Here is a 14,062-nt window from a genome sequence, read left to right as displayed (position 1 = left end):
ATGTTATGTTATGTTATGTTATGTTATGTTATGTTATGTTATGTTATGTTATGTTATGGCTGCTTTTTGGGCAGGTGGCTTCCTGGAGTCTCAGCTGGTTGCTTGGCAATGTCAAACAATCCCAGTGGATATTTTTCCATTGAAAGGATTTTTTTAAAGAGGTCATCAGTCAAGGAAAAGATGTTCAAAACAGGTTAAAAAAAAGACAGTTTTTTTTCCAATGACTGATAATGTTGACTGAACATTCACACTGCTAACAGTAGTGAAGATTTTCATTCTTTTATGTACATTTCAAAGCTTAGTCGACGACAAAAATGACATAAGATCTACTAAGGGTGAGCAAAAAGCACTACTATGCGCATGGATCATAAATAAAGCCTTGTTAGTGCTAACCTGCATTTTGAGCTACTGAACTTATCAGCAGTTGCAAAGAGGAAGCACAAACCGCAGGCTTATACTGCTCATATTGGAGGGGCAAAAGGTAAGTTCTACTTCTGGAGTAGTTGAAACTCAAAGACATCATAGTAATAAGCAGTAAGAACAATTTCTTGTTTTACATTAATGTACTCAGCTACTCCCATTGCAAGGTCCTGGAAGTTTCTTATTGGCAGCCTGTAACCTTCAGTTTCATATTTTTGACATTTCATAGGAAACATTAAAGACACTAAAATTAGGTCACCCACCTCCCACAAAGGTCTCAGAAAATGCTTCTCACTCCCCATATTCAAGAAATCCATAAGGACACATCCTTTCAACGCTGTCTACAACTCATAATCTCCTTTTCTATATGCTCCTTTCTCCATTTTATATGTTTTGCATTCTTGCTTACTTTGTAAAGCACCCTTGAGTGTCTTGAAAAGTGCAACATAAGTATTATATATTTATAATATTATGTGTTATTAGGTCTTCTTCTTCATGCATTACACCAGCTGAATATAACTTTGGAGAAATACTTTTTTATTAATATATATTGTCTCTCTTTCAACTTACAACTGAACAAATCGTCAAAAAGATTCCACAAATCTGTGTTTCATGACATGTTGATGATGTAACTGCATTTTAGCTGGTTGAAAAGAGGGTAAACTGAAGACTTCAGACCAAATATCGCTCAGTTTTTAACTTGAAAATGACTTTGTTGCTTACTGGGACCAGCTGAGACTCAGAGGATTTCACCTTTGGGTGGATCCAGGCCAGCTGTTTCCTTCTGAGTATTTCCGACGACGTCAAACTATTCTTTTAAAAGAGGAATACCTAAAAGGCGAACACAGCCATTTGTCACTGCTGGTTTACATGCTACATTGCTGCACATGTTGTTTTTATTTTGCTGTAATCCACCACCACTCACTGCACAGAAATATGAAATAATCATGTAGCAACACGACTGTAGACTAAAGCTGCATTGAAGTCAATACTGGCTGCAAAACAGATGAAAGTGCTTCCAAATCCCAAATGTTCCCTGGAAAATGGTATTGTGTGCTTCTTCCTGTGTCCCAGCTCTCCCACAACAGAGAGATTCACATTTATCACTTCCAATCCTCTGACTACAAAATACTAATGCAGTCAACATGCGAAGCGCTGTTTGCTAAGAATAGATTTTATGATTAAAGAAAAAGAAAGATTTCTGGTTATAAAATGGATTTGGGCTTAACCGAGTGGAACAAGAGGGTGATTAATTTGTTCCTTTGTTGATATGGCTTTTTTTTCCCATCAGCACAGAGACTGAAGGTCTGAGAGGGGTTTTCATAGCATTCAGCAGAAATGCTTCCTTCCTGTCAAAGCTGGAGCTGAATCTCTTACTTGGTGGTGGTTTTGCTGTGAATGTGTGAAAGCATAGATGCACCAAACAGCATGCGTTTATCAGATTAATCTGTGCTGCACGCTGAACATATCATATCAGTTTCTACCTACGAGCTATACTGGTGTATGTTTTCATGGCACATGTTAAGAAAACTCAGCAAACTTGATTTAAACTTTACATTTAAACTGATTTTACACACCGGCAACTGGTAAAGATTAGCTTCCAGTATCCAGATTGAAAAACTGATCCATGTCAGTATCTATCATGGCAACACAACTTCCTCTGTAAAAAGGAATTTACGATTATTTTTCTTGTCTAAGCATTTACAACCTCTGGACTATGCAGAGGTAACTGACAAACCGGGGTTCAGTTTCTGTTATCTCCGCTCTGGGCTGTCAATGTTTCATTAGTTATCAATAAAATCAATCACAACAGTAAATCTAGCAATGCACTTTCTCTCAAAATGTTGATAAATCTAGAGAACAGGGTCCTAAATCTGCCTCAGACCACCCTCCAGTGTGGAAACAGGATGAAGCTGACTGTTCTCAAGAACATGCTTTCGATGGGTGGCAACTTTTCACAAATTCCTGCCGTAAATCTCTTTTTATCAAAGAAAATATTTTCCATACGGTTGTCATGAGACAGTAAATAATGTTGTCAGTATGAACCTCGTGGCACACTAGTGTCTGAAGCTGCAGTTTCCTCTTGTGGGAACCACAGATCAAAGGAGAGGTCTGCTTCGTAGTAATAGTGTAATTTTATCAATGCTGCAAAGAGTCTAAAAGGCGGTTTTGAGTAAAGACACGTGGGTTTGTACATGCATGGAACAGATATAAGCTTAGGGGTAAATATTGTATGATACACAGGTCCTGTTTATGTTTAAAGCACCGCCACCCACAACAGAAGAAGCACCGAGTGATCAGTGTGAGCGTCCATATTTTAACTGCATAAGTCAAATGGTACTGCTCTGCAAAGCTCAATGTTAGGGGCTGTAGCCGTGTTTCATTATTTATCCCTTGAAAACATAGTCTCCATTATAGCTCAAAACATCAAATCATCAAATCCTGTGGGCTGCAAAGGTAACCGAAGACTAATACGCAGTGATAACTATCGTGCCGTGAGTCCAACTGGGGGAAAATCTGTGATTGGCCCAAAGGTCAGGGCTGATTGCTGCAGGCCACCCAATCAGAGCAGAGCACATATGGAGCTGATTAAAAGCGTCACCTCCATGACTCAGTGGATCAAGTGACTTGGTGATACATCCTCTTTGCCTGGGGAGGATGGAGAGCTGAGGCGAGGGCAGAAAGCAAGGAGGAGGAGGAAGAAGGATGTAAAGGGGAAAGAGGAGGCAATGAAAAAAGAGATAAAATAGGAGGGGGGTGCTTTGACAAAGAAAGAGGGAGAAGGGGAAAGAGGAAGAACATCTGGCTTGGCCTAGATATCTACAGGGAAGATAGCTGGGTCTGTTGGAGACTTCCTGTTGTGTTTTTTCGCTCTGCTCCCCTGTGGTGCAAATGGAGACAGCATGTGTGACGAGTGAGGACACCCTGAAGTGGCCTCCAAGACTCGGCCTCCTCCTGAAATCACTGAACATAAACTAACAGTACAGATGGATTGATCTGTGTATACATTCTGAGCTTCTTCACATGTTGACAGTGAAATAGTTCTTCCCTCCAGGTTAACTCCACTTGGAGATATTATCTCAAGGTTACCATAACTCAGGCTCGTGTTTGCTTTTTCATCAGCGTTTTACCGTACTAACAGAGAAAGAAGTCCTAGCTGTTTTCAGAATGATGACCGTAAAGGAGATAAACTGGCCAGATTTTGTAGTCAGAGCATTTGTTTATTGGGGGAGTGTTTGCCCGTGGTATCTTTTTGTCCACTTTAAGCCACCAGAGCTTTCCCAGCTGGACTCCTTAATACAGAGAGCCTTGAAAGACAGAAGGAAATAGCAGCTTATACCTCTTTCAGCTACCATGCGCTCAAATTAAGTTTTCTTTCAAATTAAACCACCACCACGACTTGTTTCTACAACGCAACAGAATGAAAAATGTCAGAAAAAAGACAGAAAAAAATGTTCAACCAGCATTTTTCTATGCATCCTTTTCCCACATCCCCATCTGAAGAGGATTCATCATGCCTCTGCTTGATTGGCCTTAATGGGAACCAGGCAGCTCTCCTATCTCTGAAGAGGGATTGTCTAAAACAGCCAAGCTCTAAAGCCAAGAACTGAACAGATACTCACAGGGGGTTTCTGTCTTGTGGTCGTTGCACATCTCACTGCAAGTAGACGTCATCTCTCCTGCAAGTTCTTATCGTTTCTCTGTTCCTTCCAGTAGGATTTAAGAACTAAAACTCCAACCTTCTAGTTTCTTTCTATGTGGCAGCTGCTGTTAAATTTGTACAACTCTAGGAGCTTACTGAACTAACTACCCTTTCCAGTGCACACACATACCAACATGTGCTCTCTCATGATGTTCTGGAGTCGAAGTCTTCCCTTGATGAACAATAAACAGAGTGACTCGAGGGGATCGGCCTTCTGGGGAATCCCTGGCCCCTCGCTAGATCTGCGGGGGCGAGAGATAGGAATGACTCAACTCGAAAAACGAAGAGAAGCTGGAAGAGCTCTGTGATTAAACTCTTAGTGCGGTTGCTGCATGTCTTCGAGAAACATCTAACCGAGTTATGACGCTAATTACCTATAATAGAAACCTTCCAAGTGCAGAGACAGGAAAGCCAAGAGAGAGTGAGAGAGAGACAGGAAGAATTTCTGCTTTTAGAGACCGTGCACAATTATCTTCCTAAACTGGTGACATTCAGAATTTGTTTGTCAGGATCAGACAATGAGAAGCATTTCCAGCCAATGCTGAATTACAGTGCGTAACAGATTAACTCATCCGAGGCAACTTGCCCTTTCTCGCTTCAGCTGTGCCTTCTGCCTCCATCTGCCTCCTCTTCTCCTGAGTGATGTTGATTTCTGCAGTCTGCTGTTTAGCATCACCAAGAACTTCACGCCATCGAGGCTGGAGGTGAAAGTTCACTCCAAGTTCCTCCAAGCTCCCTCGTCAAGCCTTTCCCTAACAGACGATGGTGTTCTTCGAAGAACTCAATTGCCCGAAAACCACAAAGCTGCAGGCGCATTACCTAAATCCCTAAATTATCATTGCAAATCTCAGTTATAGCATAAGATTCAGTCCCGGACCAGTGCTTTTAAAGTCCGTGCCAAATTCTTCCGATTACTGCAAAGTTAAGACTGGAGTATGCCTAATGATTGGATAAAGACTGCCTGTACGTTCTCAGCCGAGGAACCAATCAGTCAGCTAAGTAGCACGTCTGCAGAAGGCTTGCACAGCTAATCTAACACATTAATCTGAAGGGTGAAAAAGGAAAGACTACTTAAGCTGAGAAGAGGCACTGAGGATTACTAACAGAAAAGGCATGTAGTACTTCCATTACGCCTGAACTAAATTCTATGGTAGTAAATGCCTTATTTTCATTTTAGTTTATCTTTACACTGTGCTCTTTGTGTGCTAAGAGCTAAAAAATGAAACGGAGAAGAGAGTTAAATTTCACCTGTACATTGTTGACTGCTTGGCAACAGAGTAAATGGAGATTCAGTTACATCTTATGAGCATTATGTATGTTGGTGTTATGGTCCAGGTGGGGTAAAAGTGTGATTTGAATGTGAATATTTATGTCACTTCATGGCATATCTTAAAGACCCATGTGTCTTGATATCAGTATTGATTTTTACTTATGAAAAAATTACTCCAACAGTGGATTTAAATATACTTGCTATACTTGTTTTGAGTGGTATCTTAGTACCCAGTGTGTTGACTTCCCACCTTGAAAAATCAATTTAGGAACATTTCTTTAGTTTCAATTGACAAAGAAAATCTCCAAAACACAAATTAATAGAGACCAGATTCTATGCATGATTCTTGCATGTAAACTGGCAAATATGTGCCTATAAAAAACAGAAAGATTGTGGTACATTTTCTTTACTGCAGAATCTGCATACGCCAGTTCGATAAACTTCCATTAATCCATGTATTAGCTCTACCTGCCTTATCCTGCAAAGGGTCAATGAGCAAAAGGTGGGGAAGCAGGTCGTTCAAGTTCAGCACAGGGTTAATACAAAGAGACAACCGTGCGTGCTTATATTCACACTTACAGCCAATTTAGAATACCCAATTAACCTACAATGCATGTGTTTGAACTGTAGGACGAGCACCCAGAGAAAACACAGGCACAGCAGGAACATGCAAACTCCACACAGCAAGATCCCCCGCCGACCAACAGGTTCAAACCCAGAACCACCACTGTGCCCACTGGATTGTATAAACTGCATGTTCGTTATCAGGTGCATCAACTTTGTAATGCGCTTCTGTTCTATTGCACTGGTTTTTATGATCAAACAAGCTGGGAAAAGACAGTTGTAATGGTCATACAAGGTGATAACGAGTCAACCAGCCAGTTTCAGACTGCTGCCAAATGGCCAAAAGCTGCTGTATCATCTTAGAGTCAGACACACACTTAAGTGGATAATCACCTTTAGTTGGTGCAACATAAGGGACAAGACTGTTCACTCGTAGTTATTTTTTAACTTTCCACACATGCTCACTTCAAGCAGACACACACCATCACACATGAATCCCTCTGTTCCCTAAACAACTAATTTCAGCAGATGGCAGGACTGTGGCACTAAAGTCCATCTGTCTGTCCGCACACACACACACACACACACACACACACACACACACACACACACACACACACACACACACACACACACACACACACACACACACACACACACACACACACACACACAGTTATTGTTTTTCATTATGTTCTCTGTCAGACAAGCGAGTAAAACATAATTTAAAGAGATAAATCATTGTTAATATGAATATTTCTTCTTCATTAAAACCTCTGTTGGTGTAAATATGAATTCATCACTTTGCACATTGTCTAACTAGACAAGATCTGAAGATAAGTTGATCAGATTTACTCACCTAATTTTGCAGTGTAAATAGGTCAATAAGAATTTGAATACAAAGGCCTCGATGCTCAAGCCCCATCTCATCTGTAAGACACCATAGTATCTTACTGTCCTGATAGAGTGCTTCACTCTCAAAGTGCAAGCTTACTTGTGGTTCCTTAAGTTTCCAAAGTGGAACGGGAGACTTCAGCTATCAGGAAGCAGCTAACAGTTTGGATTTATTAGGCAAACACCTTCTGTAGACTTAAAGCTTTCCTTTTTGATAAAAGCTGATAGTTATGGCTGGCTAAGGTGACCCTGAAATACCTCTTTGTTTTGTTGCTACAGGCCAAGATTGTAGGAGGACTTCCCACGATGCACTGAGCATCTGTCTTCCCCTCTCTTTCATACACTGGCATTTATATGCCACCATTGCATTGTGTCTGCTCTCACTATTATTTTTTGTTTAGTCCTCTTTGCAGATATCTCTGGCTTTGCAGCTGCACAGTTCTGGTCTGCAGTTACTTGCCCCATCATCCTTACCAGTGTCTGTAGTTTGTTATTTGTCTCGCCGCCATCCTTTTCTCTCTCCCCTTTACCCTCACCCCAACTGTTCGAGGCAGATGGCTGTCCTGCCTGAGCATGGATCTACCGGAGGTTTCTTCCGGGCAAAAGGGACTTTTTTCCCTTACTGTTGCTAACGGCTTGCTCAAAGCGAAATCATTGGATTTGTTTGACTTCTTTCTATAATATAATATTGTAAGATTAGAACATTACTATGCAAAATGCCCTAAGATGACCTATGTTGTGATTTGATACTATATAAACAAAACTGAATTGAACTCAGGACAAATTTAATTTGTTGGATTCAGAAATGCAGTAACAGCATATACATATACTGCTACCGTACTGTGAAGCTAATGCAATTTATCATCCTGCTGGTTATTGTTTTTGTTTTTCTTGAGTTACATATGGTTACCTTGCATGTGTATTCAGTGTGGAGAAAAAAAATCATTGTAAATCTGACAGGTTGTCTGACGGGTCACTGGCTGCACATCAGTCCTCTCAAGTCAACAAATCTTGACTGATGACATTGAAAAAGCAGCGGCTCATACTGGCACGGTGCATTTTCCCCCCATTTCCAGATCCAACACGTCTCTGGCTTCATTTTTCTACTGTCGTGGCCAAGATAAGAGATATGATTTTCCCATCATTTCCTTGGACAAAGGAATCACAGCGGCATCTCATATCAGGATAAACAAGAGGGAGGATTCACACAGAGATGAACGTAGATAATGTCAGCTGAGACTGAACGTTATCTTGGTTTGCTTCATCAGGCTCTGATGGCCCATATCATTGTGTCTGTATTTTGTGTTACAGCTAGGTTGATGTGTGTGGGTGTGCATGTGTTTAAAGTTAAGCTGTTTTGTAAAACTCCCTGTGGAAGACAAAGTGTGAACATACTAACAAAAGTCATGGCTGCAGTCTGATGAGAGTGAAGTGAAGTAGTGTGCGCTTGAATATGCATGTGCTTTTAAATGTGAAGTGAAATATGCAAGTATGCTGGGGTTGCACAAGAAACTGAATGAAGAGGGGGGAGTTTACAGCAGCGAAGGGATTTGGCATAATGACTGAAAAGGGCAGAGGTCTTTCTGCAGTGGTGGGAAACTTCTTTAACCCTTGACTTCCCCCAGATGCTCAATGTAAACTTCAACTTCCGAAAGCCTTATCTGGAGGAGAGGGGAACTGTGTGAGTGTGTGTCCTTGTGAGTCCACTTATCTGGGGCAGAAGGGCTGTCCCTTTCCCATTGGTCAGCTCCACCCCCTTCCTCCAATGTAAGATGTTCATTACAAATGAGGAAAACATTTCATGTCAAGATTTGTTAGTATCCGCACACTTCAAAGAGCTACATAGCGGGGTACTGGATAAGTCTCTGTCCAAAATGATATACAGGAGTGTTAAAAACTTTAATCAGATGTAAATGGAAAAGCCTGACATTACTTTGCTGATGCATTTCTACAGCAGCTGCACCAGTGTGCTCTGAGTTCCTGACCCCGTTTCTTTATCCAGCTGCAGTCATGAAAGAAAGTACAGTTATACTATAGATAACATGTTTCATTTCTATTTGCAAATGCCACTGGCTGCAAAAAGAGACGGGAGTACAGCTTTATTTTACCTGCCAAGCAGATTCAACCTCTAACCAGATTTTACCTGTCACACACTGCCTCCCGGTGGCTGGTGAGGGAAACACATCAACAGTGAAAGACATTCAAGATAATAAGAAGTGGCACTTGTCACTGTTCACATTGTTGAACTCTGAAGACAGACGTAACAGACTGGAGGCTCACTGACTTTAAGTGAGCAAAACAACACATTATTTGGTTGTCCTGGACAATCTGCGCTTCAGTGGAAGAGCATCATCTTAAAGTATAGACACAATTCTACTAATTAAATTCACTTTAAGTGAAAAAAAATCAAACTTGAGCTCAACACGGAAAAGGAAGAGCTGAGATAAACTAGGCAATGATACCTTAAAAAATTCAACTTATTTAAATATCAACTTTTATTTTGAAATTCCTAAAAATAACTCTTGGTCTTTAAGCATTACAGAGTGATGACAGGGCTGTCTATTTTTTAGAGGTGTGTCCTCGGGCCTAATGCAACAGTTTCAGTTCACTGCAAGTAATGGTCATTGGAGAAAGAGTCCTTCATCATCACATAAGTGTTGCTTGCCTTGAGTGTATTTCCTTAAAAAACAACAACAAAAAAAAACACCAGAAATTTAAGACATGTCAAACAAAGCAAAACTGAGCTGTTGGGTTAAAGTCAAAATCAAACACCACCTTTTCCCCCACAAGCACGCAGGCAAAAATCTGTCTTTTGCTTTGCCTCTCTCTCTCTCTCTCTCTCTCTCTCTCTCTCTCTCTCTCTCTCTCTCTCTCTCTCTCTCTCTCTCTCTCTCTGTCTTTTTTCTGGGTAATTAGCTGACAGGTCACACTGCATAATGGTCTGGGATCAGTCCACAGTAATTACACTGGGAGAGGATTGACCTCGGATATGCCTCTGCCTGAGGGTGCAAATATATGTGTGTGTGTGTGTGAGTGTGCTTGTGTAGGTGTGTCGAAGAGAGACAACAAAAATAAGACCAAAAATCTGAGATGAAGAAAGTGTGTTTGTGTGTGTCTCTGTGCCCTTTTTTGACCTATGGACAGGCAGAGACAAATCACCCTCTGCCCTCCACGGGTCCATTCTCTCCACTTTCAGAAGGTCAATCCCAAAAGACAAATGGCTTCGGCTGTTTTTTATTCCATAATGACTGCACCTCAATTATGAAAACAAATGTAGTACGAGATAATCTGTTTATTTAGGCATATTCCAGTTGTGCATAAAGCCAATGCTTGGCTGAAACAAGGACATCTCTTTTGTTCTTCACCGTCACAACAGGAAGACATGAAGTGGCGCCTCAGTAACACCCATTAAATACACACTTCTCCTCAAAAAGCAGCACTATTTATAGCTGTCCTCTCCACTTTGTTCAGATTATGAAAGGATATGTCTGATTTCTGATCCATTTCCGATGCTTTCAAAGTCTTGTTCACCCTTATCACATTAAAACACTAAAGAAGTTAATAAATGAGGATACTGGATGCGACCCCATTGATAACCTACCAGCCCCATTATCCCTTTGATGAGGACACTATTTATGACCTGTCCCTGTGTCTAGATAGTGTAACTAACTAGGTAAAAGCAACTTTGTCCTTTATTTTGTACAAGATAACCTCCTGCTTGATGGTTTGAACATGGAATTGGGCTGGAAATACAAGCCTTTGGGGGAGACAAAGTTCCTCAAACTTAAAAGCTGGCATGAAAAGTGAAAAGAACCCCAGCTATTTCTGACCGCTGCTTGTCCGAGCTTTTCTGTCTAGAGATGTTAGATAGAGCTCTTTGTGCGATGTTTGATGGCTTGATGAACAGCAGGCCTGCCTGTCGAGATAAGGCGCCCCGTTTGAGGTGAATGAACAGAGGTGGAGCAGCAGATACCAATCAGAATGAGTCTAGTGTTTCTAGCCCCAAGTGATGGTCAGGGTTTCTCGTCATTTTTCTTGAATATACGACAGCAATCTAACATCACTAACAGCATCACTTTAAAGCTGTAACATACATATTCTTTATCGGCTTCTTCCAACACTTGAAGATACGTTACAGTTGAATTGATATTAAAGCATATTTTATGGCATCACATTATACCAAGTGGATAATTCTGAATGTCTCGTGCAAGATTTTATGGCATCACATTTCTCTGCAATTCAGTTTGATACATTTATTATCAAAGGAAACCTTGAGATGAGATGTGGCTAGAATTCAAATGGCTAAAACATCAGTTTGTTGTGATAGATTTCTTATAAGAGTACCTAGATTGAAGGGGTTAATATACTGAGGGCATCTCAGCATGTGAACAATGTGGATGGGTGCACATAAATGCAAGAAGTGCAAGAAAAAATTTGCAGCATGGGTTAATTTCATGGCTCAAAGTGGATTTGTGCCATTGCATGCTGCCCTGATCCTGGTTCTGTCTGTTAATGGGGAGTTTTTATTCCTGGACATTGCTGGATCTGTATCTATGATACTCTAATGACCTTGCTACATACAGTTCCCCAAGCTGCTGAGAATGACACATGTTATGATTTGGTGCTGTTTAAATAAAATGTAACTGAATTCCGTGACCTCTTTTGACTTCAAAGCCCCTGAAAATGACATACTTGCTCGTCAGTCGTCCACCAACAACTGCAGTCCACGCCATGTGGATGTGTGTCCCTGGCTCTTTTCATGCTGACCTTTTACACAAACATCCTGGCGTATCTCATTCTCTGTGATGCTCACATCAAAGTGCGAAGGGATATTGGCTGGGAAGCTGACCGACTTAGATCACATGACCCCTGAGAGAGGAAGTGCTGTGCAGTGAGGTCACACTGCAGGGGAAACAATCACACGGAGAGTACACGGAAGGAAGAACAGCGAGCTCGGTGTGCAAACGATGTGTGATTTCATTTCCTCCTGGAAAAACTGAATGGGCAGGAAGGCACCTTATTTAACTCCTAAAACCCAGTCAACAGCCACATGGAACAATAATAAAACAATGCTAAGTAATCTGTGCTTGTAGTGTTGTGGAAAGCTCTCGAATCCATCCATCTTTTCACATGTATGTCAATTAAAACCAATTACAATTGCAACAACAGGGCAAAATATCATATACAAACATTCCAAATCTGTGACTGCAGTCCTATTAGAAGTAAGTGTTGCTGTTGTGGTGCCTGTTTTTGTTAAAGTTTTCCTGATGTATCCTGAGGTAGAGCAGAGCTGGGTGGGCCCAGTCACAACCACTGGACCCTCCAGGCAGGTCACTCTTCATTTAGACCCCATTACGGCCTCTCCCTGTGGACAAATAAGTGGCTACAGCTCCCCGTAATCTCGAAGAAACCCATGTAAAGCTTTCTTCACAGACACAGCCAAGAGATTTATGGTCACATGCAGTAAAACACTGCAGGTCCAACATGACATACCGCAGCAGAGGCTCACAGGCGCAGACACTGGGACATTGTTTGAAATCTGACAACAGAACATCTGCCAAGTTTTACAAAACGTGGGATTTCATCTTAAAGCTAGTCTAAAAGTACAAACTGGGATCAGTAAGCATGAAATGACCTAAATCAACAGGAAAACACACCCCAAATTATTTCATCAAGACATAATTACAAAAATACTTGGCAAAGTAGTTAATAGCGATATGAGTTTTCCAATACAACATAGTTTTCCTCTTTTTCTGTAGTTTCATGATGTTGCAAGCGAGCAACCATTTATTTGCATACGTGACTAAAGGCAGAAATAAATAGATAACACGTGTAGCAGCAATGGCTCGATGGCCATAATCCACAACTTTTATAATGACGTTGTATAAACGGAGAATGTGAGAACAATTTGACAATGTGAAAGGGTTCACTCAGGGTGATGAACCTACAGAATCTGTCCTCAGCTTTACAGTTTCATGTTGAGTTTTCCAAATGAATAATCATTTTTTGGTTTGTTGGTTGTTTGAAAAATAGTTTGCCATGTCAATAGCCAAAAAATCTGTTATTTTAGATTTTACTTTCATACAATAACCTAAAACGTCATATACTTATACTGTCTATATGTTGTTAATGTGCTGTTATGTGAGTCTACTATCTTATAAATTTTTTAAAAAATATTTAATTATACTTCTAAATTACCCCAGACTTACTCAAATCTAGCTGGGTAATTGTGAGAGAGCTTGATAGATGTTTACTCCATTTAGGGGAAAATGAAAGAAACATATGTTTGTGCATTAACCATACGTACACCCTTAAGACTTAAACGTGAAGTCTGTGATTCTGGAGATTTCTGATATTTGACCAGTTAATATATTTAGATAGTTAGCATGTGCCAGTTTTAACATCCCTCTCACTGTCTTCTTTCTAGCCTAACACATTGGATATCGACTTTCTCCTCTCCGTCTGCTATTTGTGTATTACTGTTTTCAAAATTCCCTTTGCTACAGGAAACAACAACCTCCAAACAACACCCTACATGCTGTCTTGCCGAGGATTTAGATCCTCACTGAGGCAGGTCTACTTGGTTCTTTTAATGAGTAGCCATTTTAATTACAGTGCAAATTTTCCACCCACACAATTCTGCCGTTGCTATTTGCAGGGACACCACCACTGTGTCCTGGGCTTTCCATCAAAACTAGATGATTGTGATTAGTTAAAAGAAATACAAACAAGTCTGAGCTTGCATATCTCTGTGAAGATAAGTCTGGCTATGCAAAAATGTCCCTTTTCTAACTCATCTCCCTTCCATCTCTGTTACCCCCTGAACAAATGACATTGCTACTCCTTGTTTTGATGAAATATTTTCATTAAATTTATAAAATATGAATGAACTAAAGCACTAAAATGTGTACATAAGTCATTCTGACATAGAACATATTTGTTTAAAGGTTAAATAGATTTTTTGTGTCTTTAATTTTAATTGGAAACCATTTTTAAGAGAATAAAATTGAACCACAACTGACTTGGTTAAATATATTTTGCAATTGGTGTACACCTTAGAATTGTCTTTACAACCTTAATTAACTAATGTTGTAATGTGGGTTACACAGAGGAGTCAGGATTAAACTGCCTGTCTGAGTTATTAATGTCAGACTTACTGTATTCTGGATGCTGATGGATCCCGTCATAAGTTGCATCATACAAATCAAGCA

The 14,062-nt window shown here is 40.4% G+C and overlaps 1 protein-coding gene across 5 annotated transcripts in view; it reads right to left on the bottom strand.

Moving 5' to 3' along the window:
- The window catches only part of LOC111582195 (septin-9-like), an 80,538-nt gene that overhangs the window by 32,437 nt on the left and 34,039 nt on the right, over positions 1-14,062 (bottom strand). The window contains exon 1 of one of the 5 annotated variants that reach the window (XM_035957484.2): positions 4,044-4,202. The exons of the other annotated variants lie outside the window; for them this stretch is intronic. Within the exon in view, the coding sequence (XP_035813377.1) occupies positions 4,044-4,095 (52 nt within the window). The 5' untranslated portion in view covers positions 4,096-4,202. Of the gene's footprint in view, positions 1-4,043; positions 4,203-14,062 lie in introns of those variants that run through there. 5 annotated transcript variants of the gene reach the window in all.

Source organism: Amphiprion ocellaris, chromosome 4 (genome assembly GCF_022539595.1).
Source record: "Amphiprion ocellaris isolate individual 3 ecotype Okinawa chromosome 4, ASM2253959v1, whole genome shotgun sequence".
Classification (NCBI taxonomy): Eukaryota; Metazoa; Chordata; class Actinopteri; family Pomacentridae; genus Amphiprion; species Amphiprion ocellaris.
The sequence above is the reverse complement of the archived record's forward strand: the minus strand, read 5'-3'. Positions and strand labels throughout refer to the sequence as shown.